The sequence below is a fragment of the Sturnira hondurensis genome, unplaced genomic scaffold (assembly GCF_014824575.4).
Source record: "Sturnira hondurensis isolate 20B ecotype Veracruz unplaced genomic scaffold, ASM1482457v3 Scaffold0015793, whole genome shotgun sequence".
NCBI classification, from domain to species: domain Eukaryota; kingdom Metazoa; phylum Chordata; class Mammalia; order Chiroptera; family Phyllostomidae; genus Sturnira; species Sturnira hondurensis.
In genome coordinates, this window is record NW_028088424.1 from 1,468,831 (window position 1) to 1,494,989 (window position 26,159).

The 26,159-nt window shown below is 37.5% G+C and overlaps 2 protein-coding genes across 5 annotated transcripts in view; both read left to right on the plus strand.

The window, feature by feature from the left end:
* DIXDC1 (DIX domain containing 1) overlaps positions 1-13,525 on the plus strand; it is a 77,719-nt gene extending 64,194 nt beyond the window's left edge. For 3 of the 4 annotated variants that reach the window (XM_037065570.1, XM_037065571.1, XM_037065573.1), the window contains 3 exons: positions 8,009-8,114; positions 9,068-9,176; positions 10,279-13,525. In XM_037065570.1, coding sequence (XP_036921465.1) covers positions 8,009-8,114; positions 9,068-9,176; positions 10,279-10,365 — 302 coding nt within the window. In that variant the 3' untranslated portion in view covers positions 10,366-13,525. The remainder of the gene's footprint in view (positions 1-8,008; positions 8,115-9,067; positions 9,177-10,278) is intronic. The other variant, XM_037065572.1, reaches the window with a different exon arrangement.
* A 2,264-nt stretch (positions 13,526-15,789) lies between these two features.
* The window catches only part of DLAT (dihydrolipoamide S-acetyltransferase), a 29,527-nt gene continuing 19,157 nt past the window's right edge, over positions 15,790-26,159 (plus strand). Inside the window, exons 1-7 of the mRNA XM_037065574.1 lie at positions 15,790-16,151; positions 16,596-16,697; positions 17,324-17,448; positions 17,610-17,760; positions 20,705-20,831; positions 22,532-22,713; positions 23,760-23,913. Coding sequence (XP_036921469.1) covers positions 15,879-16,151; positions 16,596-16,697; positions 17,324-17,448; positions 17,610-17,760; positions 20,705-20,831; positions 22,532-22,713; positions 23,760-23,913 — 1,114 coding nt within the window. The 5' untranslated portion in view covers positions 15,790-15,878. The remainder of the gene's footprint in view (positions 16,152-16,595; positions 16,698-17,323; positions 17,449-17,609; positions 17,761-20,704; positions 20,832-22,531; positions 22,714-23,759; positions 23,914-26,159) is intronic.

The window sequence follows — 26,159 nt, forward strand, 5'->3', positions numbered from 1 at the left end:
ACCAAGTTATTCCACTTAGTGCTCTTTTTGTCATATCAATTCTGACTTTATTGTTGCCTAGTCAAATTTGTAAATACATATATATATATATATATATATATATATATAAAAGACTAGAGATTGTCAAGTTGGATGAAAAAGTAAGATTCAACTATAATTTGTTCATAAGATACTGATTTCAGGTATAATATAAATAGGTTAAAAGGAAAAGGATGGAAAAAGACATCATGGAAATAACCCTTATTAAAAGGTGTGGTTGGATTAGTATCAGATAAAATAGACAAGGAATGTTTATAGGTATACAGACCTAATAAAATGATAAAGAGATCAAATTCACCAAGAAGACATAACACCCCCATGTGTGTCTATATTATACAACTTCAAAATACATGAAGATAGAAAATTTTTACAGCTGGAGACTTTAATGCTCTTTTTGCAGTGATCTATAGTACTAGTGAAGAGACTATCAAATAAAGATACAGAAAACCTTGAAAATACTATCAATCAACTCTTTTGATTGACATTTAGGGAACATTTCATCCAGTGACAGTGGAGTACATATTCTTTTAAAGTACATTTGGAACATTCACTGAGATAGCCCACATTTTGACCAGGAGACAAAGCTCAATGAAATTAAAAGCACTGAAATAATATATAGTGTCCTCTGACCATATGGAGTTAAACTAGAGATCAATAACAGAAAAATATCTGGAAAATCCTCAAATATTTGGAATTGAACAATATACTTCTAAATAACCTACGGTCAGCCCTGGCTGGTGTAGCTCAGTGGATTGAGCACGGGCCTGTGAACCAGATGATTGCGGTTTGATTCCCAGTCAGGGCACATGCCTGGGTTGCAGGCCAGTTCCCAGCAGGGATCAGTTCCCAGCAGGGGATGCACGAGAAGCAGCCATACATTGATGTTTCTCTTCCTCTCTCCTTCCCTTCCCCTCTAAAGATAAATAAATAAAATATTTAAAAAATTTAAAAAAATAAATAACCTATGGGTCAAAGAGGGCTGCATAAAGGAAATTATAGAATATTTTGAATTGAATTAAAAAATTAAAACTATATAAAAATTCATGGAATGTAGCCAAAGCAGTGCTTAGAGCTTAGAGGGAAATTCATAGCATTAAATACATTGGAAAAGAGGAAAGGTCTCCAGTCAGTGATTCCCTAAACTTCCACCGTAAAAAATGTGAAAAAGAAGAGTAAGTTAAATCCAAAGGAAGCAGAAGGGAACTAATAAATGTAAGAATAGAAATCAATGACATTGAAAACAGAAAATCAGAATAAAATCATTCAGACAAAAATTGGTTCTTTGAAAAGTATAATAAAATGAATTAAACTGTAGCCAGACAGCCCAAGAGAAAAAAAGGAAAGACACAAGTTACCATTAGAAATGAACGAAAGAACATCACTCTAGATCTTATTAAAGGCATACTTAAGGAACGAACAACTTTATGCTCATAAATTTGACTATGTTGATGAAATGTATAAATGCCTAGAAGGATACAAACTACCAAAACTTACTCAAGAGGAAATAAATAAGATGAGTAGGTTTATAGTTGTAAAATTGAATTTGTTTAAAAATGTTCCATCCATCAAAAAACCTCCAGAATCAGATGGGGTCACATAAGAAAAAATAATACCACTGTTATATGAATTCTTCCAGAAAAAAGAAGAGGAAGGAACACTTCCTAACACAATTTATTTTACCCTGAATCCAAAATCAGTATCTTTAATGAACTTAGATGCAAGAAAAAGAAAGAAAATGCATAGAGATTGGAAAAGAAGATACAAAACTGCCTCTATTTGTAGATGACATGATTGTATAGCCTACCCCAATGAATCTGTGATAAAGCTACTGTAACTGAGTCACTGAGTTTAACAAGGGAACAGGATGCATGGTCATTATACAAAAAGTCAATTGTACTTCTATATATTAGCAGTGAATATTTGGAAATAGAAAAACATTTTAAAGTACAGTAACATTTGTAGTAGGACCAAAACCATTAAATATATAGGTATAAACCTTACAAAATATGTTCAGTATTTGTGTTGAAAACTACAGAATACAAAATAAATCAAAAAACATCTAAAGAAATAGGAAGATAGACCATGTTTATTAATCAGAGTATGCAATGTTAAGATGGTCCATTCTCCCTAAATGATTTACACCTTCAATCAAATTGCAATAAATATCCTACCAGATATTTTTTTAGGTATAAAGAAGCTGATTATAAAATTTATATGGAACAATAAAGGGACTGGAATAGCTACAAAAAAAAGTTGAGAAAGATGAACAGAGTAGTTGCATGACCATACTATCTGATTTCAAGACTAACAAAAAAGTTAGTGCAGTATAGGTGATTGGCTAGATACATAGATTAGTGGAACAAAATAGTTCAGAAATAGACTACATGTATTTGGCCAGTTGATTTTCAAAAACTGAGAAGGCAATTCAGTAGCAAAGGAATGAAGGTTTGGGTTGACCAATCAGAAAAAAAGGCAAGAGGACAGGCTTTTAAACAAATGGTTTCAGAACAATCAAATACCCATATAAGGAGTCTTGATCCATTCCTCATATCATATACAAAAATTAATTCCAAATGACCATAGACCTAAACTTAAAAACTGAAACTGATTTGTGATACCTTTTAAATTTATGTATTAAATTTACACGTATACACATGTACACAAAGATATGATTCTGGGTCATTCTGTTTTTTGTACATGCCTTTTATAATAATGCCTCACTGAAGTAACAGTTACCATTTTATCACGATTTGAAGTAGTATAAGACTTGTTCTCCGTTGTTACTCTCTTTTTCAGTAGAAAACTCTGTATAATCCAACTCAATCTTCTTTACTAATCACCTGATACTACTATCACTAATGTCGATGACATATTTATAAAACTAAACCTGTCTTTATTTATTAGACCTCTGTGTGGCATTTGACGTAATGATTACTCTTTCCTTGAAATTCACCCAGAATGTGCACATAACATTTGTATTAGTCAGCTTGGGCTGCCATAAAATATTGAATGGCTGAGTGATTTAAATAACAGAAATTTATTTTCTCACAGTTCTGGTGACTGTAAGTCCCAAGATCCGAGTGCCAGCATGGTCAGGTTTTGGTGAGGAAGGGCTCTCTTCCGGGCTTGCAGATGGCTGCCTTTTTGTTGTGTCCTCACGTAGTGGAAAGAGAGCTCAGATGTCCATTCCTCTTCCCATACAGGCACCAGTTCTATGGGATCAGGGCTCCACTCATACACCCTCACTTAATTTTAATACCTCCTTAAAGGCCCTGTCTGTAATATAATCACACTAGGGTTTGGGGCTTCAACATGTAGATTTTGGAAGGACAGAATTCAGTACATAGCAATTATTACAATATTTATTTTATTGTAACTGTTTCATCCCCACTAGATGTTGAGTTCCTTAAGCACTGACATTAGATGTAATTTATTTTTGCATATCTTGTATGTGATATATAATAGGCAACCAACAAATATCTTAAAGGATGACATAACTCACTTCTGTATTTCTGTCATGGTTAGTAGTACTACCATGCATCTTTTTATTCCCCCAGACTATAAATCTGGTTATTTTTTACTTCCTTTTTATCCTCAACATTCAACTATATCCCAAGGACCAAGACTTGTACTTTCTAAAAGTCTCTAAAATCCATTCCTTCTCTGTCTCCATGACTACATTTTGCTCTTCCTCATCTTTCAGGTTTTTTAAAAATTGTATTTTATTATTTATGCTATTACAGTTGGCCCAGATTTCTCCCCTTTGTCCTCCTCCACTTAGCCCCCCACTCCCTTAGGCAATCCCTATACTGTTGTCCATGTTCATGGGTCCCTGCATACATGTTCTTTGGATACTCTATTCCCTGTCTGTACTTTACATCCACATGACTATTTTGTAACTACCAATTTGTACTTCTTAATCCCTTCACATTTTTCATCCATCCCCTTGACCCTCCTCCCATTTGGAAACCATCAAAACATTCTCTGTATCTATGATTCTGTTTCTCTTCTGCATGTTTATTTTGTTTTTTAGATTCAGTTATTGATATGTATTTATTGCCATTTTATTATTCATATTTTTGATCTTCTTAAAGAAGACCCCTTAACATTTCATGTAATACTGGTTTGGCGATGATAAACTTCTTTAGCTTTCTCTTGTCTGGGAAGCTCTTTATTTGTCATTCTATTGTAAATGATAGCTCTGCTGGATAGAGTAATCTTGGTTGTAGGTCCTTGCTTTTCATCATGCTGAATATTTCTTGCCAATTCCTTCTAGCCTGCAAAGTTTCTTTTGAGAAGTCAGCTGACAGACTTATAGGAGCTCCTTTATAGATAACTATTTTTCTCTTGCTGCTTTTAAGATGCTCTTTGTTTTTAATTTGGCATTTTTGTGTCTTAGAGTGGGTCTCTTTGGGTTTATCTTGTTTGGAACTTGCTGCACTTCCTGGACTTGTATGTCTATTTCCTTCACCAAGTTAGGGATTTTTTTTCTGTCATTATTTTTTTCAAATAGGTTTCCAATTTCTTGCTCTTTCTCTTCTTCCAGCACCTTATATGATGTGAGTGTTGGTATATTTGAAGTTGTTCCAGAGGCTCCTTACACTGTCATCATTTTGGGGGGGGATTCTTCTCCTTCTTGCTGTTCTGATTGGTTGTTTTTTGCTTCCTTATGTTCCAAAATGCTGATTTGATTCTGGGCTTTATTTACTCTACTGTTGATTCCCTGTAAATTGTTGTTTATTTCAATTAGTGTATCCTTCATTTCTGATTGGTCATTTTTTTATGCCGTTGAGGTCCTCACTAAGTTCCTTCAGCATTCTTTTTTTTTTAAAGATTTTATTTATTTATCATTAGAGGGGAAGGGAAGGAGAGAAGGAGAGAAATATCAATGTATGGTTGCCTCTCTTGAGTCCCCTGCTGGGAACTGGCCTGCAACCCAGGCATTTGCCCTGACTGGGAATCGAACCGCGATCATGTGTTTCACAGGCCCATGCTCAATCCACTGAGCTACACCAGCCAGGGCAGTTCCTTGAGCATTCTTATAACCAGTGTTTTGAATTTTGCCTCTGATAGATTGCTTTTCTCCTTTTTTGTTTAGTTCTTTTTCTGGAATTTTGTTCTCTTCCTTCATTTGGGTACTGTTTCTTTGGCAGCCTCCCTATGTTTGTTTCTGTATATTAGGTAGGGTTACTACATCTCCCAGGCTTGATAGAGTAGCTTAACGTAGTGGTGTCGTGTAGTGTCTAGTGACACAGCCTCCCATATTATCTAGTCTGGGTACTCATGGTGTGTGGGCTGTATACACCTTCCTCTTATAGTTGAGCTTTGATTGCTGTTGGTATGTCCAAGGTCAGCCACCATCTGTGTTCTGTCCGGGGTCACACAGCATTAGCTACAAAGTGATCTACAGATGGCTGCTCCTTGTGCTGGGCTGTGAGGTGCCCGGGAGAGGCCAAGCTGTGAACCAAGGCTGGCTGCTGCTAGTGCTGGGCCTGGGACAATTTAGTAAGAGTATGGGCTTACTGAAGCCAGATGTCGCTTGTTCAAGAGAATTTAGGAAAACCTGAAGCATGGGCCAAGACAGGCCTTTCATGTGGAAAAGCCACTGGAAACAGCTTGGGTGAGCCTGAAAGTTGGGTGGGGCAAACAGTGCTAGCCAGGTTGATGGAGTTTCAGATGTGGCACATGCCTGCTGGCTCTGTGGTGGGAGGGCTCAGAAAAGGAACAATGGCCAGCATGCAGTTTCTCCCAGACAGGAGAAAGCTGCCTGGAGAAAGCTGCCCTCCCCCAGGCTTTTGCCCTGAGGCTGGACAATTCAATTCCTCCAAGTGTCTCTGATGCCTTTCAATCTGCTGCCTTGGCACTGGAGCTCAAAGGGAGTGAGTCCAGGGAAGTCTTTGCATGGGCCCTTTAAGAGGAGTTGCCTGGGATTCCAAGTTTCTGTCTTCCACAACCTCAATCCCTGCTGGTTTTTTATAGCTAGAAGTGATGGAAACTTATCTTCCTGGCACTGGAAGCCTGGGCTGGGGGGGCCTGGTGTAGGGCTGGGACCCTTCTCTTCTTAGATATCCCAATTTTTATCTGCTACATATGGGTATGGGACCAGCCCCTTCTGCATCTCTGCTCCTCCTACCAGTCTCAGGGTGGTTTCTTCTTTAATTCCATAGTTGTAGAACTTTCATTCAGCTCAGTTTCTGATGGCTCTGAATGTTGGTTGTTCTGTGGTTTAGTTGTAATTTTGATGTGGTTGTGTGTGTGATGAGGCTAGCTGTATTTACCTATATGGCCAACTCAACTAGAAGTACAGCCTCAAATTCTTTTTACTGCTTGTTAAATTCCACACAAATGGGATTACTGGTTTCCAGAGTTTTTCCCATCCAACTCATACTTTACTTTGTTGCTTGATTAGCCTTTCTAAAATGCCAGTCTGATTGTATCACTTCCTTTTAGTATCTCCCCAGAGCTTAAAACTAGTGTCTAAATGTCTTAGGCTGGCAGTCCTTGTGATCTGTCCCCTCCCTATTATATTATTTTCATCGTCCACAACTTGCCAATATATTCCCTATGTTTCAGCCTTACTAGTTAACTTTTAGTGTCATAAATACCAGTTACATTTCATGTATTTACATGTATCCTCCCTCTTGGAATGCCCTTTCCAAATTCTCTATATGACTATTTTTTTAAGTGCTTTGTTTAAGGATTCTTCAACTGTGGGGCCTTCTGACCTCTTCCAGGTGGAATTAACCACTCTATCTTAAGTCTTCCTGTGTAGTTTGCAAAAATCTGATTTTAGTGTATTGTAATTATTTATATCCATATCTGTCATTCCTACTGGACTAGAAAGTCTTTGAGGTCAGAGACCACAAGTGGTTGATTTTACATTTCAAAATCTAGCACATGGTAAGTGTATAGTAAATGTTTGTTGAATGAATTAATCACAAATTTAATGATTAAAGTGAACATTTTATTTTATTAAACAGCCACTGTGTGCCAGGCACTGGCTGTTTTAGATCCTGGAGTCAAAGGAGCAGCATGGCACCTAGGTTTTAATAACTGGCATCCTTTGAAGAAAAATTCTGAAAACTGACTATGACTGCTATGCAGAGAGATTGTTCCCTACTCTTTCTTCCCTAGTATTAATTCGTCCCTCATACTCTCCTTTGCATTAAACCTCTTCTTAGAACTGTTCTTCTGTGGCTGCAAGTTTGATTGGGATCAATGTCTAGAAAAAGTTAAGAAGGAAATATATGTAGATGGAATTGTAGGGCTGATTTAAATGAAACTTTAATTTTTGGGGTCATTAGGGTAGAAGTTTCTGATTGGTCTTTTCTCCTATTCTCATAAAGTCATAACCAAAGTACTCATCAATAAAAAATTTCCATAAGTACCTATATAAAGAGTAGAGACAAGATGTGGATCAAGAGACTTGAGTTAGAAACCATGACCAACACATACAGAGCTTATGTAGCTAAGGGATTAGGCAGGTGTTTTATGTTATAGCCAGAAGCATGAAGCCCTCTTGGCATCTGAGTTTTTAAGATTACTTCACCCCTATGGTTCTTGTTCCTATTCATTTTTTTCATGCATTGCATGAGCATTCTCTACCATAGACCTACAAAATTTAAACATTGGCAGTGTCTGCAGCTCCTGTTATGTGTCCACTTCTACCTTAGCTGAAATGTTGCTGGACTTCTCTGACCACTTTTTTCCCTGCTTGAAATACATGGAATGGGTAAGAAATGATGGTCTTTGTAATAGTGTCCATGCCATTAGACCTTCTGTTTTTTGTGGTCCCAGTGATAACTTCTCGTGGGTCACATGCTATGGACTTGGTATTTGGCAAGGGTGTGAAAGCTGTATTGTGATCTCAGGCAGCTTCATCTTCCAGGGACATTTTGAATAACTGGAAATGATGTGTGGTTGTGAGCAAGCTGAATGTTCTGACCACAAAGTCTCCCTGTGATTGCAGAGTTGCCTCACTCACAGAGCTCTCCAACTGTCAGCAGCACCTGCACTAAAGTGCTCTATTTCACTGACCGGTCACTTACACCTTTCATGGTCAATATACCAAAGAGGTAAGGTTCTTGGATCTATTTCTCTTTTAAAATGGACAGGAAGGCAGAATCATTCCTTACTGCCCATCTATCTAACCAGCTAAGTGGTGCTGAGAAGCTATACAGTGTAGTGAGAAGGGGACAGGAGGTAGAGATTCTAGTTTCAGCTTTACCAGTGGCATTACAAGGGACAAGTCATGGTTTACTGCTAGGCACAGACACAACAATAATGCTTCCAATCCTGACGGCAAATGTGCTTCAAGTTAAGAAAAATAGTTTTTTAGGTGTTCAAAATAACTCCTACTGATAGCCATGGATGGATTGCATCGTGGCACTCCAGGGCTATTGCTCATTGATCTTTGTTACTATTCAATGACTACAACTAAGCTATTGAGAATTCATGTTAAAAACCTTTATATTACTGGGCTAATATACTCCCTTCAAAGGTAAATAGTGCTGAAAAATGTATTTAAACTGTGGGACCAGCTATGGAGAATGGTGATAGGATTTCCTTTCTGAGAAAGGCTGCTTACTTGGTCTGGGTTAGAAGAGAGCTTTTCTGAAGCTAGAAGGATAAAGATGGTGATACTTGACTTAATTCTACCAGCCTAGAGAAATAAAATGTGGTTGCAAAGGAAATCAAGAGAATTTGGACATATTAATTCAACAAGTTAGATTTCAGAGACCTTGTTTCTTATTTTCAGAGGGGAAAAACAGTGATTTGGCTAAATAAATGTGATTTTAAGTTCTCAGATTACCTCGTATGTAATGGCATTTTTCTTTCCTAATGGTAACTGGCTCCCTAAGCTCTGCTGTTTTTATAATCATCTGGGTTATCAGGGGCAGTAACCTAACAAGGCCATGCTATTTCTGCCTTAAGAAACTCAGGCAAGTGCCTGGGTTTAAAAGTAACACCTTATATTTCCACCCTATTGATAAACAGTCTATTTTAGAGCTCTCTGTGTTTGTTGAAGGTTGGGGGAGGTGACACTGAAGGATTTTAAAGCAGCTATTGACCGGGATGGGAATCACCGGTATCACTTCAAAGCACTGGATCCTGAGTTTGGCACTGTCAAAGAGGAGGTACAGTATCCTTGGGGAATCTGGGTGGTATTATTGGTTCCTGAACCCCAAAGCCTCTTACTCAAGAGGTTCCCAGAAGTTGAGTTCCCTAAACCAGGTTAGGGAACTTCTAGTTCCCAGAAGTACCTGAGTTCCCTAACTAGGTCAGAGCAGCTTCCCAGGAGGGCCCCACACCAGTCTGAGTACTTTAGATTAAGAAGGGCAGCGAGTGGCCCAAGAAGTTGATAGCTTCCTTAGTTCAAGGACTTAATCACTTTGACCAAACTTGTATAGAATGTTCATATTAAAAAGGGAGAAGTTTTGTTAGGAAAAATAAAGGACCTTCGTATGAACAAAAGCTTGACTTTGGGTCCCTTTCCTGTCTGTAGCTAAATCTTAGAAAATGTTCTGCTTCCTATGTAGCACAAAATCAATACATAAGCGTGAATGTAGAATCAATACATAAGCGTGTATATTGTGATGGTAGTTTCTTGGATAATAACAATGAAGAAGTTCTGGAAAGTCTTGTGCTTCTGGGTTATGGGACATTGTAAGTGCTCTCATTGTGGTTATAGAATGGAAGGGGTTGGAAAAGCCAATATTTTATTTTGTAAAGAGTTCCTCACTGAAATGTTTTAATAATTCCCTTCCATTAGTGGCTTAGCAAATGATTGAATGAATAAAAAGAACTGCATGAAAATATATTACAGTCTTTCTAACCTTTTCTTTATAATGCCCAGGACCAAGATTTTCCCTGTTCTTATTGTTTTAATGTTTATACTACTGCCTTCTCCTAAGAAGGCTAAAGTGCTCTGTTAGCAATTTACTCATTTTTATATATCTCTTTGAGCAAAGCAGTGTTACATATGTTCTTACAATTTCAGAGATGTGGAACTAAGAGTATATATATGTGTGTGTGTGTGTGTGTGTATGTATAATTTTTATCAGTTATAGCTTTAGGGACAAAACCAAAGGGACATAGACTCTAACTCTCTAACACAGCTTTCCTCTATACTTTCTTATCCTTTATGTTTGTGGTCTTATTTTTATCAGCAGCAGTTGTTTAGTGAGACTCCCTATCTTTCTGTTATTTTTTTCTATATGGCTTTTTTTCTTTCTCTAGGTTTTCCATGATGATGATGCCATCCCTGGATGGGAAGGGAAAATTGTAGCCTGGGTGGAAGAAGACCATGGAGAGAATCAATGCTGAGTATTAGATTGGGGCTTGTGGAACTTGGCACTCCCTGGCTGTTTCACTCAGGAAGAGGACTAAAACTAGAATACACTAAGAAGTTTCTAGTTTGTGCTGCCAATATAGACGCTTCTCCAAGTGTGACAGCCAAAAGCCAGCCCCATTTCTGTGCCTGGCATATGTGGTACTGAAAATCCCTGTCCAAATGTAGACCATGAATTCATCAGACCTGGAGTTCCTTGTCTGTGGGAACACAATGTTTTATTCTACTCTGAAGACAACAAACCGAAGGCCTTAACCAATAGGGATGGATGATTTTGCTCCTATAGGGGCATGGCTGCTATTGTCTGGAACCCGGGAATTGGATGCATCACTCCTATGTGTTAGTGTTATTTTAGTTGGCCTCAGTGGTTGCAGCAATCAAAGTCCCAGCAATTGTACTCAAAGACAAGGCAAAGATACCAGCTTTTTTGCTTCTCTGAAGCAATTACAAACCAAGAATAACTCATGGGGTGGTACCAGAGATGAAAGCCACTCCTTAGGAATCTTTTAGACTGGACATGGATGGTGCTGAATTGTTGATTAGATGAAAAAGGGCTGCCCATGTTGCGCTATATTATGCCAAAACCATAATTAAGACCTTGGGCTGCCTCTTGTTGTCTTAACTGGTTCTGCAATTTGTCTTTTAGCCCACAGAGGGCATACTCCATGTACTGCTAGTTTTCTCTGGGGACTCTTCAACTTTAGAGCCATTTTTTTCCATCTGATGAACTTTGTATTTGAAAGAAATAAGGAGTGAAAGTCTCCTTAAAAATTCAGGCGGGTATGGAAAGGTGCTGCTACCCATATTTTCTTGGCTTTCTTTTGCTCATGACTTTGTTTAGTTCATGGCATCTCCTTTGTAGTCAAAAGGAGACAGATTTTTAGTAATTTCAGTATTTTGGTTTATGAAGTATTGAGCATGAGTTACTGGTCTGTGCATCTTCATTTCAAGACCAGAGTTATTTTCTGTTATATATTTAGTCTAGGTTGATCCTTTAAGACACAATAGAAACCATGGGGCATGGGGCATGGAGCATGAGTTGTAAATGGCAGGGTTGATTCTGGGTGAAAAAACCTAGAGTCCTTTCTTAAGTGCAACATTATCAAATATAGAAGCTAACAGAAAATTGCTAAATTTCTAGGGATTACTTAATAACTTGGGTTTTCTCATCCATTCATCAAAAACTATCAACCAGCCATTTTATATGGAGAAATTTTTTGCCCCCCAAAAGCAGTCTGCCTGTGACCACCAATATACACTGCCAACCAGAAGAGTCAGACAGATCAGTTCTGGGTTCTTGACCTGTCTGTCTCTAGTTACCTATCCTTTTCAGCCATTTCAGCAGACTACTTGTTGGAGCTCTGAGGTGACATTTTGTTGTTTTATATTAATGTCTTTTAAAAATTGTTCATGTACGGAGAATTCTTTTGTACTCATTTGCTTTTTTGTCTGAGAACCATGTCTATTTTTATAACTTGAGTGTGAGTTCTATATATTCTCACATTCTGTATACAGTGTCCATTTTCTGGAGAACCCAGTAGCTTTTATACAGGCTCTTCTCTTCTTATCAGCCCTTTTGGTTTCAGAATAAGCTTTATTTTGTTACAAGCATACTAATGATAATTAACTCCTATTTCAGTTTTACCTGCCATTTTAATTGTGGAGGTAATTTTACATAATCTATTTGAATGCTCCTCTAGCAGACAGGAGATAAAAAGACACCTGATGTCTTTCATGTAAGTTTACCTGGTCATCTTCTCCTATTAAGAATGATTTCTCATCAGAAATGACTGCGAAAGTTTGGGAAAGTCAGGCAAAAGCAAGAATAATTTGTTATGAAAACAAACAGAAGAAAACAGTATATTCTCAGTCTGTTTTTCCTGGGAAGCTTGGAGAAAAAGTCCTCACGTCACTAATTTGTATGTTGCATGAATTTTAGTGTTTTGCTATAAGATAGCATGAGGATTATCAAGCCAAATTCATTACTGTATTTATAGAACAATTTATGTTGTCTCTTGATACAGTTTGTACTTGTCAGTTTTCTTTCAGCAAGCATTCTTACCATCATGTAGATTTTACCTTTTAAAATTAAATGAGAGAAAAATATCAAAGTCCTCTACGTTATTGTCTTTTATCTCTACATCCTTTGGGAAGGGAGCTGCATGGCCTTAATGCCTCCACAGAAAGCTGAAGTTGAGTTCAGGGAAGAAAATGAAATAGTTCTTTCCCTTGAGCTCATTAATCTCATATGCCAGCAGTAATAACTAAGCACCCCCATCAAAGGATGTCACTCCAGTAGTAATCTTCATTCCAGTTTTTAAAGACAGAGAAACCTTCTAGGGAGTGCGCGTTGATTCATCCTGGTCTGAATAGTCTCCTATTGGATACACTGTGGGTGCACTCTTAAGAGGCCTACAGACTTCAGAGTATTGTTCACTCATGGCTTTTGTGTGGGACAGTCCATCCTGCTACTACTAAAGTTTCTCTTTCTTTGAGAAAAGTAAGGAATTAGAATGTTTAGAGTTCATAAAATAAACTCCAAAACCTGTTAGATAAAAAAAAAGACTCTCTCTTAAAAACTAATATAGTAGAAAGCTCAATTCCTTTAAAAGCCTTCATTTAAAAACTCAGTGCTGTACTTACTCTGTTCCCTAAATTAGATGGAATTGGAACACTTTCCAATTTGTACCTAAAAGTATTTAGGTTAAACTTACTTAGAAATGGCAGTCCTACTGACCAACTTTTCAGCTCTTTTTGACCAGGATGGTTATAAATTGGGGAAAATATAATCTATATCCCATCCAAGAGGACTCTACTTAAAAGCATTTAAGTAACAATTTTTTCTATAAAATAAACATGATTGCACACTCCTATTGTCTGAATTTATGTAAGAAGTATAACTTGCTTAAAATATATATGTAAAGTTATATTTTCTTAGAAACATGGATGTTTGCAACCATTGCTTTTAAAGAGATTATTACTATGTATTCCCTCAGTTTTACAGTGTTTTCATAGACTGTGTTATACCAGAGGCTTCTGATTATCAAAGTGGTAACCAGTTTTAATTGCCTGTATATACCAGATCTGTGAATTAATTTAAAAAAACACTATGAATAAAACAGACTTTGCAAACTATGAATCATTTTCACTTTTATCAACTGAAATTAATCAATAAAGCAATTTACATTTAGTGAAAGTAAATTTCCTCTAGTGGTCTCCCTGGTAGCATGTTTATTCATTACTTGGAGAGTGGAGATAAGGACTACTTCACTGCTACAGATATTTTCTGTCGGTATTTCTAATGTAAGCACAAAATAGTTTATTTATCAAAGAAGATTCATTGATTTAACCCTTATTCTGATACTATACATAAATATGCAAACTAATAAGAACTCAGGAGTGCAAACCCTGTTAATTTTGTATCTTCCTTTTTCTTAAATTCCTTTATCCAATCTGTTTAGGGGAGTTCAGGTTTATTCTCTCAGGATGATTTGATGAACTTCGAATTACTAGCCTACCTCTGGGGTCAAGCTATCATCATCCCTGGACTGTTCTGACCTGTGCCCTCCTCTGAGTTAGCTACACCTGTCAAAAGTATATTCAAAATGCAAACTTGCTATGCACTGAAAGATGAAAAACAAGTTTTAAGCAAGCCTACCTAAGGTTAACGGCAAACTGAACATCATCTTCTACAAGGGCTAATTTAGGTCCAGTTATTAAATTCAAAAGCAGTGCAAGTAGATATTTTAGGCAATTCAAAATCATTACATATTTACAATTTATACAGTTATAAGCCCTTTCACTAATCACAATTATTCTTCCACTGATCCTTCCAATTGTTATTTGTAAGTAGTTTTATGTAATTTAACAATATAATTGCTCTACTTAATATTATTTCAAATATGCCTTTCCATTTAATCTGGGAATTTTATATTTCTCAAGTGTATCACCTGCATATTTTTGTTAGGTAGCTGGGCATGCTAAATCTTTTACTCGTTTTGTATCATTTCCTGTGTTTTTTTCTGTTACAAAAATACCAAAAGCTTTAGTTCCTTGTTTTGAATGTCTCAAGGATACCAGAGTAGGATTTGGGGGCAGGGGGATATAAACTTTTAAAAAAATTACCATTATTTCTTACTAAATTGCACCACTAAAACAGCCAGTTATTTAGTGTCCCCAAATGAGATCATCTGTGTCTCTGCAATCTCATTAATAATGAGGTTTTAGACTTTAAAGTTTCTAATTTAGGTGTGAAATTGTACCTCCTGGCTGTTTTAATTTTCCAAATATTAACTCACTAGCAAGGCTGAACGTGTTTTTCAAACGTTATATTTTCCTCCTATTTGTTGTTCTTGATGTTCTCTATCTGCACACTGGAGACTTAAGATACAAATTCAGCATTAGCTTACTGCTAATCAAATGTCTCCCTCAGCTCAGAAATGAGATATTTTCTAATTATAGGATGACATCCCTATAGTTAAGTGTACCTAAAGAATGTTGTAGAAAACTTTTTGTTAATTCAAAGGACATGTATTCAGCCTCCACTGATTACCAGATACTAGAATACTAAATTCTAGGGAGACATGGAAGAACAATATAAGCATGCCTCTTGCTCCACGGGCTTATAATTCAGTTTTAGGACAATACATTTCAAGCATAACAAAGATTTATGCGACTTAAAGGGATTTTACGGTATTTCAGAAACGCAAATCTCTTTCGTAAACTTGTATCTTCATACATATAGGGAATACCCATAAGCCTACTACAGTACACTTGGATGTCGGAATATATCTTCCACTTGGTTGCCCTTGACACCATTTGGCTGGAAAATCTGTTCATTCTGGTTTCCCGTTGGCTACAAACCTGAAATTAAATCTTTGTAACACAGCCTGCGCAGAGCAGGACGCCCCTGCAGGGTCAGTCCGAACTCTCAGACTGGCCCTCAGGCGGTTCCTGCTCCCACCTGTCTCCACAAGCGTTCCAAACCTCGCCCCCTGGTTTAAGGCTCTCAGCGCCCACCTGTCCTCCGGCTTCACTTCAGAATTTGGTCACTGCCCTCAGCCCATCTTCTCGCACCACTCAGCGGGTTAGCCGGGCCCTAGCCATCTTTTTAGGCCTCTACCTGTCGGGCGTGTCCTCCATCTCGCTTGAACCCCGTGCTTCGTGGAAGTCCCCCTCCTAAGACTCCACCGCCTTCCGCGCCTCTCGAGGTCTTATCTCTCCCAAATTTGAGCCTGCGGTGGGGCCGCCTCAACTCTCCTGCTCCAAGGTTCCTCACCCACTCTGGACCACTCTCCCTCATCAAACCACCCCAAAGGAGGGTCGTTAAATACACTTCTGCTGAGGGAAGGTGGGTGGGGCTGATTTTTGGAGCCTGTTTTACGACAACGTGCGGCTGTGCGTCTTGGTTGACGGCAACGCCGCACTGCTCTTGGAGAGGTCACTCCGGAGACGGCGTTGGTTTTGCGGTGCTGGAGGTGGTGGTAGTATGTGGCGCATTTGTACGCGACGGGCCCAGAATGCGGCTCTCAGGGCAGGATTCGGGGCTCGGCGGACTGCCTTGTGGGAGGAACTGGGATTTACGTGTGTGGCTCCGCCGGTTGGTGCAGCTCCGGCTCGTTGTAACAGCGTGACCACTGGGTATCGTAGAGGCCGGGTACTCTGCGGCTGGCGTCCGGGCGCCACACCACGGAATCGCTTTCTGCTGCAGCTATTGGGAGCGCCTGGCCGTCGCTGGTATAGTCTCCCCCCGCATCAGAAGGTGAGCCCCAGACCTGTACTTCTCAGGACCCCTTTGTCCTTCAGAGTCATCTTCTTGGCTTTGGGTATTGCCTCAGTAGTCCTCCACCCCGCTAGCAGTATATGTCATTGACTCTTTTACACTGGGCAGCTTTGCTGTAACTCTTCAGTTTCCCTCTCCTGATCTGGTTCCATTGAAAGAAGAGCCGCAAACTTGGGGCTCTACGTGGATGTCTGCTAAAGGTACAATGCTTGCTCTGTCAGACCAACGGGACTCTGGGACAGGAAGCTTGTCATTGGAGAGAGTTTGGCAGGAACTTTCTATATCCCCATATTCTCAGTGAGCAGCGCGTGGTGAAACTCCACCACTTTGCATTAAGTTAAATTGAATAGTATGAAATATTAAACCGGACTGAGCTTTACGTGGATCCTTTTAAATTTAGTGTTTCTCCTTTTTCTCCTCCAGGTTCCATTGCCCTCTCTTTCCCCCACTATGCAAGCGGGCACCATTGCCCGTTGGGAGAAAAAGGAAGGAGAAAAAATCAATGAAGGCGAACTAATTGCAGAGGTAAGTTGTATTAAAATATGGAGTTATATTAAAATAAGTTAAAATATTTTAACTTATATTAAAATAAGTTGGAAGGGACTGAGTTAGTTAAACTGAGCATTAACTTTCTGCGTGGGTGGTTATCCCTTTTGCTTAAGAAACTTAGATATCTATCTATTACAACTTGAAATTAGAGAAGCTTGGTTAGATAAGTTGTCAGCAGCTAACCAAACTAAGTGTTTAGCTAAGGTTTAAAAAAAATTCCTTCTGCATTGGTTGAGTTGCTCAGTTGGTTGAGCATTGTTTCATAAATCTAAAGGCTGCAGGGTTGATCCCTGGTTGGGGCATGTATGCTAGGCAATCAGTGATGTTTCTCTCTCACATCAGTGTTTCTTTTTCTTTCTCTCTCTTTCTCCCCCTCTCCCTTCCCCTTGCTTTGAAATCAATAAATGTAAAAAAATAAAATAAAATAAAGTCAATAAATATATCCTTGGTTAAGGATTAAAAAATAATAATAAAAATTTAAAAATAAGAATAATTTAAATCTGTGATAGAGACTATTTCTTCATATGAGTTGTGTAATGTAGACACATGCTAATCTTCATACTTGGCAGTGCAAGCCTAAGCTCCTACTTTTGTGTTGAAAGGTTGAGACTGATAAAGCTACTGTTGGATTTGAGAGCATGGAGGAGTGTTACATGGCAAAGATACTTGTTGCTGAAGGGACCAGAGATGTTCCAGTTGGATCGATCATCTGTATCACAGTTGAAAAGTGAGTAGTATCCTGGTAATTTTTAGCACTTAAGTGATTAGTGGAGTTTTTTAACCCAGAATTGACAATTTAGAAGTTAAAGGCTCCCAAGACTCCTTCTGTAGGTGTTAAATCTGCATAATAATCCCCCTTATACTTAATGCACTCTTTCTCTTTCTTAGACCTGAGGATATTGAGGCCTTTAAAAATTATACATTGGATTCGGCAGCATCTACCCCACAAGCAGCCCCAGCACCAACCCCTGCTGCCACTTCTTCGCCACCTACACCTTCTGCTCAGGCTCCTGGTAGTTCATATCCCACTCACATGCAGGTGAGGCTCAGCCTCTGGGTGTTTACTCTAGAAAGTTTATTGTTTATTCATTAGTTTTTGTAGATGGCTATTACATTCTGGAAGCTGGCATTAAATATGGCTATCGCTTGTCATTTGTGAGAAATAGAAATTTAAACATGAAAATTGACAACTTTTATTCCTAGTTATTTCCAGGTGTGTTAACTCGGACTATTAACTTTAACCTTTCTCAGCCACAATATAGTAGAAAGAATAATGCTTGGCATTTCTCATTTAAGAACATTATGTTAGATTTTGAGGATGATTTGTACTTATATCTACCTACTCCCCTATAAATAGAGTTTTTAGTAAGCCTCAAGTGCTGTCTGTTGAATGAAAGTCCCCGGTTGGTGTTTTCGTTTGACATGGGGTGTTCTATTTTCTAAGAGTGGTTGAAGTAGTCCAGTAAGTAATATTAATAAATGCGAAAACTGGCAATGAAGAATAAATATAGAATAGATAAACATAATAGCATTGCAACAAAGCTGAAGGCAACAGTCACTTGATTCTATTAACCAAATCAGTTTCTAAGAAACTAAATTAGTTGATTAGATATTAGGGCAGCTGATGTATGTTTGTGTGTTTCAGCTACTGAAAATGGATAAAAAGCCACTGGTCTTTTCCTAAAGTAATAAGACTAGAATTTTTCCTTCACTTAATTTATTTGTAGAAATTTTTGTATAGGAATCATTTTTTTCTTTGGATGTAATGTTCTACTCCATGATCTGTTTTTAACAGTCACTCATGGTCTGTTTTTCCTGGTGTTCAGTTCACACATTTCATATTGTTCAGCATATTCTGTCTTACTACATAAGACTTATCGGGTAGGCCATAAAGTTCATGTAGTTTTTTTCTGTAAAATAAAAGACATACTCATTTTCATCAATAACTATTGATTTGGCTCTCTCCCACTATTGGCTTCTAGGGGGTAGAGCCCAGGGGTGCTGCTAAACATCTTCCAGTGCATAAGACAGCCCCACAGCAAAGAATTATTTGGCCAAAATGTTAGTAGTACCAAGAAACTTCACAAACCACTTTTGACATGTTCATTCAGTCAGTCAGAGCACCTTCTCCATATGCTGCATGAATCTTTTTTGTGTGTTTCAGTTGCATTTTACCTGTCTTGATATAATGAAGCAATAAAGCTTCATAATACTCTGAAAATGTTGCTTTTTTCTTCCATCTTCAATATTAAAATGACTACACAAAAATTCACTTCCTTTGATTTTTTAAAAAATGTACACTGATATGACACTTGTCGAAATACAGCCTAAATACAATACAAAATTGTTTCCAATGAGGTTAAAAACAACTAAACCCTACTAGAGCTATAGTACAGAAAAAACTAAATGAAGGTTTTGGCTAACCAAAAACTTACTTCTGTCTATTTTATGTTTGTATCTTTATGTGCAAGTGTTAGGCTTATGTCTTAATTATCCTTTACTGCATAGAGACTATCAGCTCCTCTAATTTTTTTATGTGAGAATTACTATTAAAATTACTGGGAACATTGGTTAATAACATAAATTTCAGAAGTACAGCCTGTTCTACAACACCTATGTACTCACCACCCAACATCTGCTTTTGTTCTGTCACATTGTATTTGACCCCCTTTACCCTCTCTATTGTCTCCCACTCCCCTTCTCCTCTGGTAACCACCATTCTGTTATATCTGAGTTTGTATTTTGTTTGTGGCCTTTTATTTTATATCCTGCATATGAGTGAAATCATACAGTTCTCCTTTTCCATCTGACTTAGTATAATTTCACTTAGTATGATACTCTCAAGATACATTCATACTGTCCCAAATGGCAATCTTGCATCTTTTTTGTGGCTAAGTAGTATTCATATATATATATCACATCTTTATTCCAGCTCCACTAATGATAAGTTGATGAAAATGGCAAATTTTGAACAAGAAAAATATTAAAAATCTTTTTCTAACTAGAATTTTAAGTTTTGTTTTACCTTTTTCCCAGCTTTTTTGAAACATCAATTGAAATTATTTTTCTCAGCATAATCCTACTATTAGGCACACACAACTAAAAAGACTGCAAACAAAATCCATAATCCATAGTAAGCATCTAAATTCAATGGACACACAAGTCATAGGAAAACAGTTTTTAATTTAGATCGGCCAATCTGGTGTTTAGATTTCATTGGTGTGCAAGTGGCTGTTGTTAAGAAGAGTTCTCTTTAAAAAATTTTGTTAATTTAAAGATTTTATTTATTTTTTATTTTTAGAGGGGGGAGGGAGGGGAAAAAAGGGAGAGAAACATCAATGGATGGTTGCCTCTCATGTGCCCCCTACTGGGGACCTGGCCTGCAACCCAGGCTTGTGCCCTGACTGGGAATCAAACCAGTTACCATTTGGTTTGCAAGCTGTCACTCAATCCACTGAGTCACATCAGCCAGGGCAGAAGAGTTCTTAATATTAGTTATTTTTAATCTTGGAAATATATCTGGAAAGTTCGGAAGAAATGCATTTTCCTCTGAGTAAAAAGATAGATACTGATACAGAGTACAGCAAAATTCTAATGGCATAGTGTAGACCAGGATCATTCTGTGAAAAATGAAAAATTCTATCTTAGAAAAATTCTAAGTGTTAGAAAAGATGAAAAGAGGCTCCTTGCTTAGAAATTGAGGGGTTAATTTTGACCGTCTAGAAAAATAATCTTTCCCATCTGCTCATTGCTTTTAACTTTGAGGCTGGTTCAGGGTATCATTGATATGATACACCTTAAGATTCTAAGAATAATTTAACTGGTGGGACACTATTGAGCCCTGAACTTTGCTGTTATGGGGGTATCAGGCAGATGGGAGTTTGGATTGTCATGGTCACTATCACTCTATGCAACCAAGCTTGCCTGAATGCTGTTGTGCTCGAGGCTTGCCCATATTAAGCAGTAATTGTTTGTTTCTACAGGTGGTTCTTCCTGCCCTCTCTCCCACCATGACCATGGGCACTGTTCAGAGATGGGAAAAAAAAGTGGGTGAGAAGCTGAGTGAAGGAGACTTACTGGCAGAGATAGAGACTGACAAGGCCACTATAGGTGAGATTTCTTCAGCTCTTAATGGTTGAAACACTGAGTTTTCCAATGAGGGAAGAGGATTGCCATCCTATTCTATAATGAGTGAGTGATAACATGAAACATTTTAATTCTTGGGATTCATTTCCTGGAACAGGATATTTCATAGCAAAAGTGTGCATAGTCAGATTTGGCACTTTCATTGAATCAGGGATATGTCAATGTAGAGATTATTTTTAGGCCTTAGTTTGCTTTTTATCCTTATTATGTTACTGAGAAGCAGTGTCAGAACTGCCATTCTCTAAAGTGAGCAGGGAAAAAAGGAAACAGGAGAAAATAACTTCCAAGGCAGGAAATACTAAAGAATTTAAGATGACTTTTAGGGAAAACTGAAATCAGGGTTTAGATTGTTTTTATAGTTTGAGAAATGGCTGATAGAGAATAAATATATAGATAGATGTTCAGATACCACATTTCCATATATTTTCTATTCATTTTTGTGCTCAGAACAAAACCCACATAGATAACCATATAATATTTATAGATTTTTGTAGATAAATATCTTCTTTCCTGTCCAGTCCCCAAACATGCAGTAGATGATTCTGGGTACCCTCTGCAGTAGTTTTTTTCAGATTGTGTTGTGAAATCACCAAATAATTGGTTTTAAACCCCATGATTCCTTGATGGGCCAAAGAGGACTTAGCAAGTAGGACATCTTTATGCACATTGTGCTTTTCCCCATAGATTCTTCCAGAAGAAAGGATTCTGTTAGCTAAAAAGAGAGAAACACAAAAAGCCTTGATGACAGTAGATCTGCTTTGCATACCAGTATCCCCTGTGAATACCAGTGGTGCCATAGAGGCTGATATTCTAGAGACTAATAACTAGAGAACTGTTACCTTGGTCAAACTTTTAAACTCTGTTGTGATCTTGGAGTCCTTTATCTTTTAAAAATATCTGTTATTTGATATTTATTAATTGGGATATAGAAGCATTCATCAAAAGATGTGTTCATCAGGGAGAGGCACAACACCAAAGAAAGCCAACTTGCAGAAGGCAGCTGTTGTCTTCTGCAGTGGCTTTAGTTTTGGGGGTTTTTTTTGCAACCCTTCATGTGTGAGCTCCTTGTAGGAAAAGCAGCACTGAATAAAATATAAGTTGTCAACACTATAGAAACCCGAGTAATGCTGTATTTCTTTGTGTTGAAATATTTGATGTAATACCAACTATAACCCCTTTGAAAAACCCAAAAAATGCTTTTAGTGGTGTAATCCCACATCACTGTCAAGCCTAGTAGCTCCCTTTATTTAACATCCATGTGGTTCTGATTTGTACCAGTACAGTCAGTGCCATCTGAGAGTCTTGTGGGTCTGCATAGGGTCTGCCCTTGGAAATGTTTTTAGGAAAATGTTTAGAACCAACCACTGTCTATAATCTCTCAAAGTTTTATTTAATAGATATTTATTTAGTGTTTACTTTGTAACAGGTACTGTTTCTAAGTACTTGAAAAATACTGATTTGTTTAATTTTTGTAACATCCCTATGATGTTCATTCTATTACCATCCCCTTTTGTAGGTGAAGAAGCTGAGACACAAAGGTTAAACAGCTTGCAAAAGGTTATAATAGCTAGTTTGAAGAAGAACCTCCTACTTAAAACTGTGTTTTGAATTTAGAGGAGTAGGGAGCCCTTTAAGTTCCATGTTAGTTCTTCTTTCTGTTTAAGGTTTTGAAGTACAAGAAGAAGGTTACCTGGCAAAAATCCTGGTCCCAGAAGGAACAAGAGATGTCCCTCTAGGAACACCACTCTGTATCATTGTAGAAAAAGAGGCAGATATACCAGCATTTGCTGACTATAGGCCAACTGAAGTAACTGATTTAAAACCACAAGCACCGCCTCCTCCCCCGGTAGGTATGCTTCCAAAATTGAGGGAACACTTATTTTATTCTTTTCCGAATTCAAGGATCAGACTAGATGATATTCTAGGTTCCTTGTAGTTCTAAGATTCTATGAATGAGAAAGGAGGTAGTCAACATTTATGGAGACCTATAGGGGGTGTGACTCTGCACCATTTACCTAATGGTCAGTAATTGGATCCTTGTAGCTTTCCATTTTTTCCTGCTGTCTTGAGTTATGCTGAGAACAAAGCTGAGGGGACATATTCCTTTTCTGCTTTAGATGTTGATATGCATACAGAAGGTAATGCTCTGTACCCCATTTTCTATACAATTTGCTGTGTAGTCTTTGTCACTGTCAATCCTGTTGGTATTCACGTATTCTAGTAGGTCAGGCTTATATTTATAATACATTAGAACCTTGACATAACATGGCTTGTTTTGCATAGAATTTAGTCTGACGCTATATACTATACACTATATTCTATATACCTATAACATGAACTTGTATGAACTTTGCATACTGATAACACAAGGCTTCTGCATATGCCAGATATATGTAAACTAGGTACACATTTCTGTGAGAAAACTTGATTTCTGACTGCCATGCATTCATAGGAAGCCAGAAAATAGTAGTTTTGGTTTGTTTCTTAAGGTAATTTCAACGTGGAACCTTCCAGCATAATTTATTCTTTGAAATTACATTAAGTAAAAATAAAAATGATGTTGGTGATGTGAGAGAATGAAAATAAAAAAGCAGCAAGAGAGCAAAGTGAAGAAAGGCTGTAAGGATGTGTACTGGTCAGCGATATTAAATTCCATGCCTCTATGTTATGATGGAGTAAGAGAACTTGACTTTATTTTGTTTTTGAGATAAAATATTGTTATTATTCATATAGCTGTATTAAGTTGGTTAAGAGACAAAACTGCATTATGGTCTTTGGAAAAGAGGTGAAAGTTACTTATTTAAAATAGCTTTAACTTACAATGTAGACTGTTGATTTTTTAGACCAACCTTTGCCGTGGTAAATTAACAGTTTTGTAACTTTTTTAAAAAGGTGACCCCTGTTCCTCCAACTCCCCAACCTGTAGCCCCTACACCATCAGCCACTCGCCCAGCTACTCCTGTTGGACCAAAGGGAAGGTTGTTTGTTAGTCCTCTTGCAAAGAAATTGGCAGCAGAAAAAGGGATTGACCTAACACAAGTGAAAGGTAAGTCTGTTATGGAATGGAGCTGTAAAGCTAAAATTTGGTTGAGTTTAGTAAGTACAACTATATGTAGTTATTTTATCTGGGATAACAAGATATCCACACCTTCTTTTCCACACCAACAATCATTTCTACATCAACTGGATATCCAGAAAGTCAATCCTATTTTGACACTGACTATCCAGTGTTAGCATTGGATTCCACAGTTTAAGGCAGGGGTGTCCAACCTTTTGGTGTCTGAGCCACACTGGCAGAAGAATTTTCTTGGGCCACATGTTAAATACACAGATAGTAATGAAAACGGATGAGCAAAAAAAATGGTCCATGTATACTATTTGTGATATCTGCCACCACAGATAAACAAAAAAAGTCCTCATATAATAACTCTAATTATGCAGCGGCCCTTTCGATAATCTTTTAAAATTGTCAAGCAGGTCCCAAGTTTGTGATCACTAATACAGAAAATATGCATATCTAAGTAATAAAACATCAATTTTTAAAATATTTTATTATAAAAGTAAAAGAAAAAAGGGCAACATAAAACTAGTGGGATGTTTGACATTATATTTGAGAAACTAATATATCAGTATCTGGTTTGAGAATAGTTGCAATTCTCAGTGAGTTCTCAAGGTGCTCATCGGTGTTTTGGTCATAACTTTTAATGAGTTCTGTTGCCTTTTTTTAAAAAATATTTATTTAGTTATCTTTAGAAAGGGAAGGAGAGAGGAAGAGAAACATCAGTGTATGGTTGCTTTCTTGTGCATCCCCTGCTGGGAACTGGCCTGCAACCCAGGCATGTGCCCTGACTGGGAATCGAACCACTATCGTCTGGTTCGCAGACCCGCACTCAATCCACTGAGCTATACCAGCCAGGGCTAATGAGTTCCATTCTTGAAAATAGTTGCTTGCAAATGTAGGTGCTGCCAAATAGCAATGATATGAATAAGGTGTAATTGTGAAGCAAGGGATATTTGTCTCTGGGAAGATAGGACCTGTAAAAGTCCAATGAAGAGACATGATCAATTTTTTTCCTTAAGTTGAGTGTCAGATTGCAGCTCTATGCATTCCATTTGAAAACTGGCAGGTAACATATTTATGTTGACTGAAAAATGGAGTTGCAAATAAAGTAAAATATTATTTTCCCAGAAATCTTGCAGTCTGTTTTCAAATAAGTCAAAAAGCAAGGATGCATATTTTTCACTGTTCAAAGGACTGTATTTAGCCAGTATGTCAAAATGCATAAAATTGTTTACCTTAATTTGAGCTTGCTGTAATTTCAGTTACATTTGGAACACTGTTAGGTTTTTTAACATTGTATTGATAAGTTGGTTTTTACCTTGGACACGCATGCTTAATTCATTTAAATGAGCATTTAAATGCACAAAAAATGCTCAATCTGTAAGCCAGTTTTCATCATCAAGTTTCAGCACAGATTTGTTTTCTGATATCATAAATGACTTGATAACATGTCACAAACCAGAAATCTTTTCAACATTTGGCCTGGACTTAGTCATCTTGCTTCTGAAAAGTAAATGATGTCACCGTAGTCAGCATCAATACTTTTAAGGAATTCCTGAAATTGGTGATGATTCATTCCCTTGGCTCTTAGAAGTTCAAAGCCTTAATGATGATTTACAGGATATTATCCATTTTAAGGCTTTTGTGGATAGATTTTCTTGGTGTACTATGCGATTATACTTCATCAAACGTGAGTTTGGGTGGCAGTTGCATCATCTTCTATTACTTTTATAAGTCCCTCTCTTACTTACCATTGCTGGGGCACCGTCAGTAACTATACCAGATATGTTGACAATGGCCAGAGAAAATAGCCTTAGAGTATTTTTTACTTCTTCATACAAATCTCTTGATTTTCTTGTGTCTTTTAATGGCAGTAAAGAAGCCATTTCTTCAGTGATGTTACATTTATCGTCAGTGCCTCTAACAAAAATGGCAGGTTAAGCCATCACTAGCATCAGTGCCATCATCCGTTGCCAAAGCATAAAATTTGAAATTAGCAGCTTTACTTTACAAACTTCTTTTGATAGATTTTCCAGTTTCTTCAGTTTACCTGTCTATAGTCTGGTGAGACAAACTAATTTTAGAAGTTTTTCCTTTTTTTCAGAGCAAATTATATCTCCTATGCTTTCTATACATTGCTTGATAAACTTGCCACCAGTAAATGGTTTTGATATTTTTGCTATTAAATATGCTGCCACATAACTAGCTTTTACAATGGAATCCTCACAAGT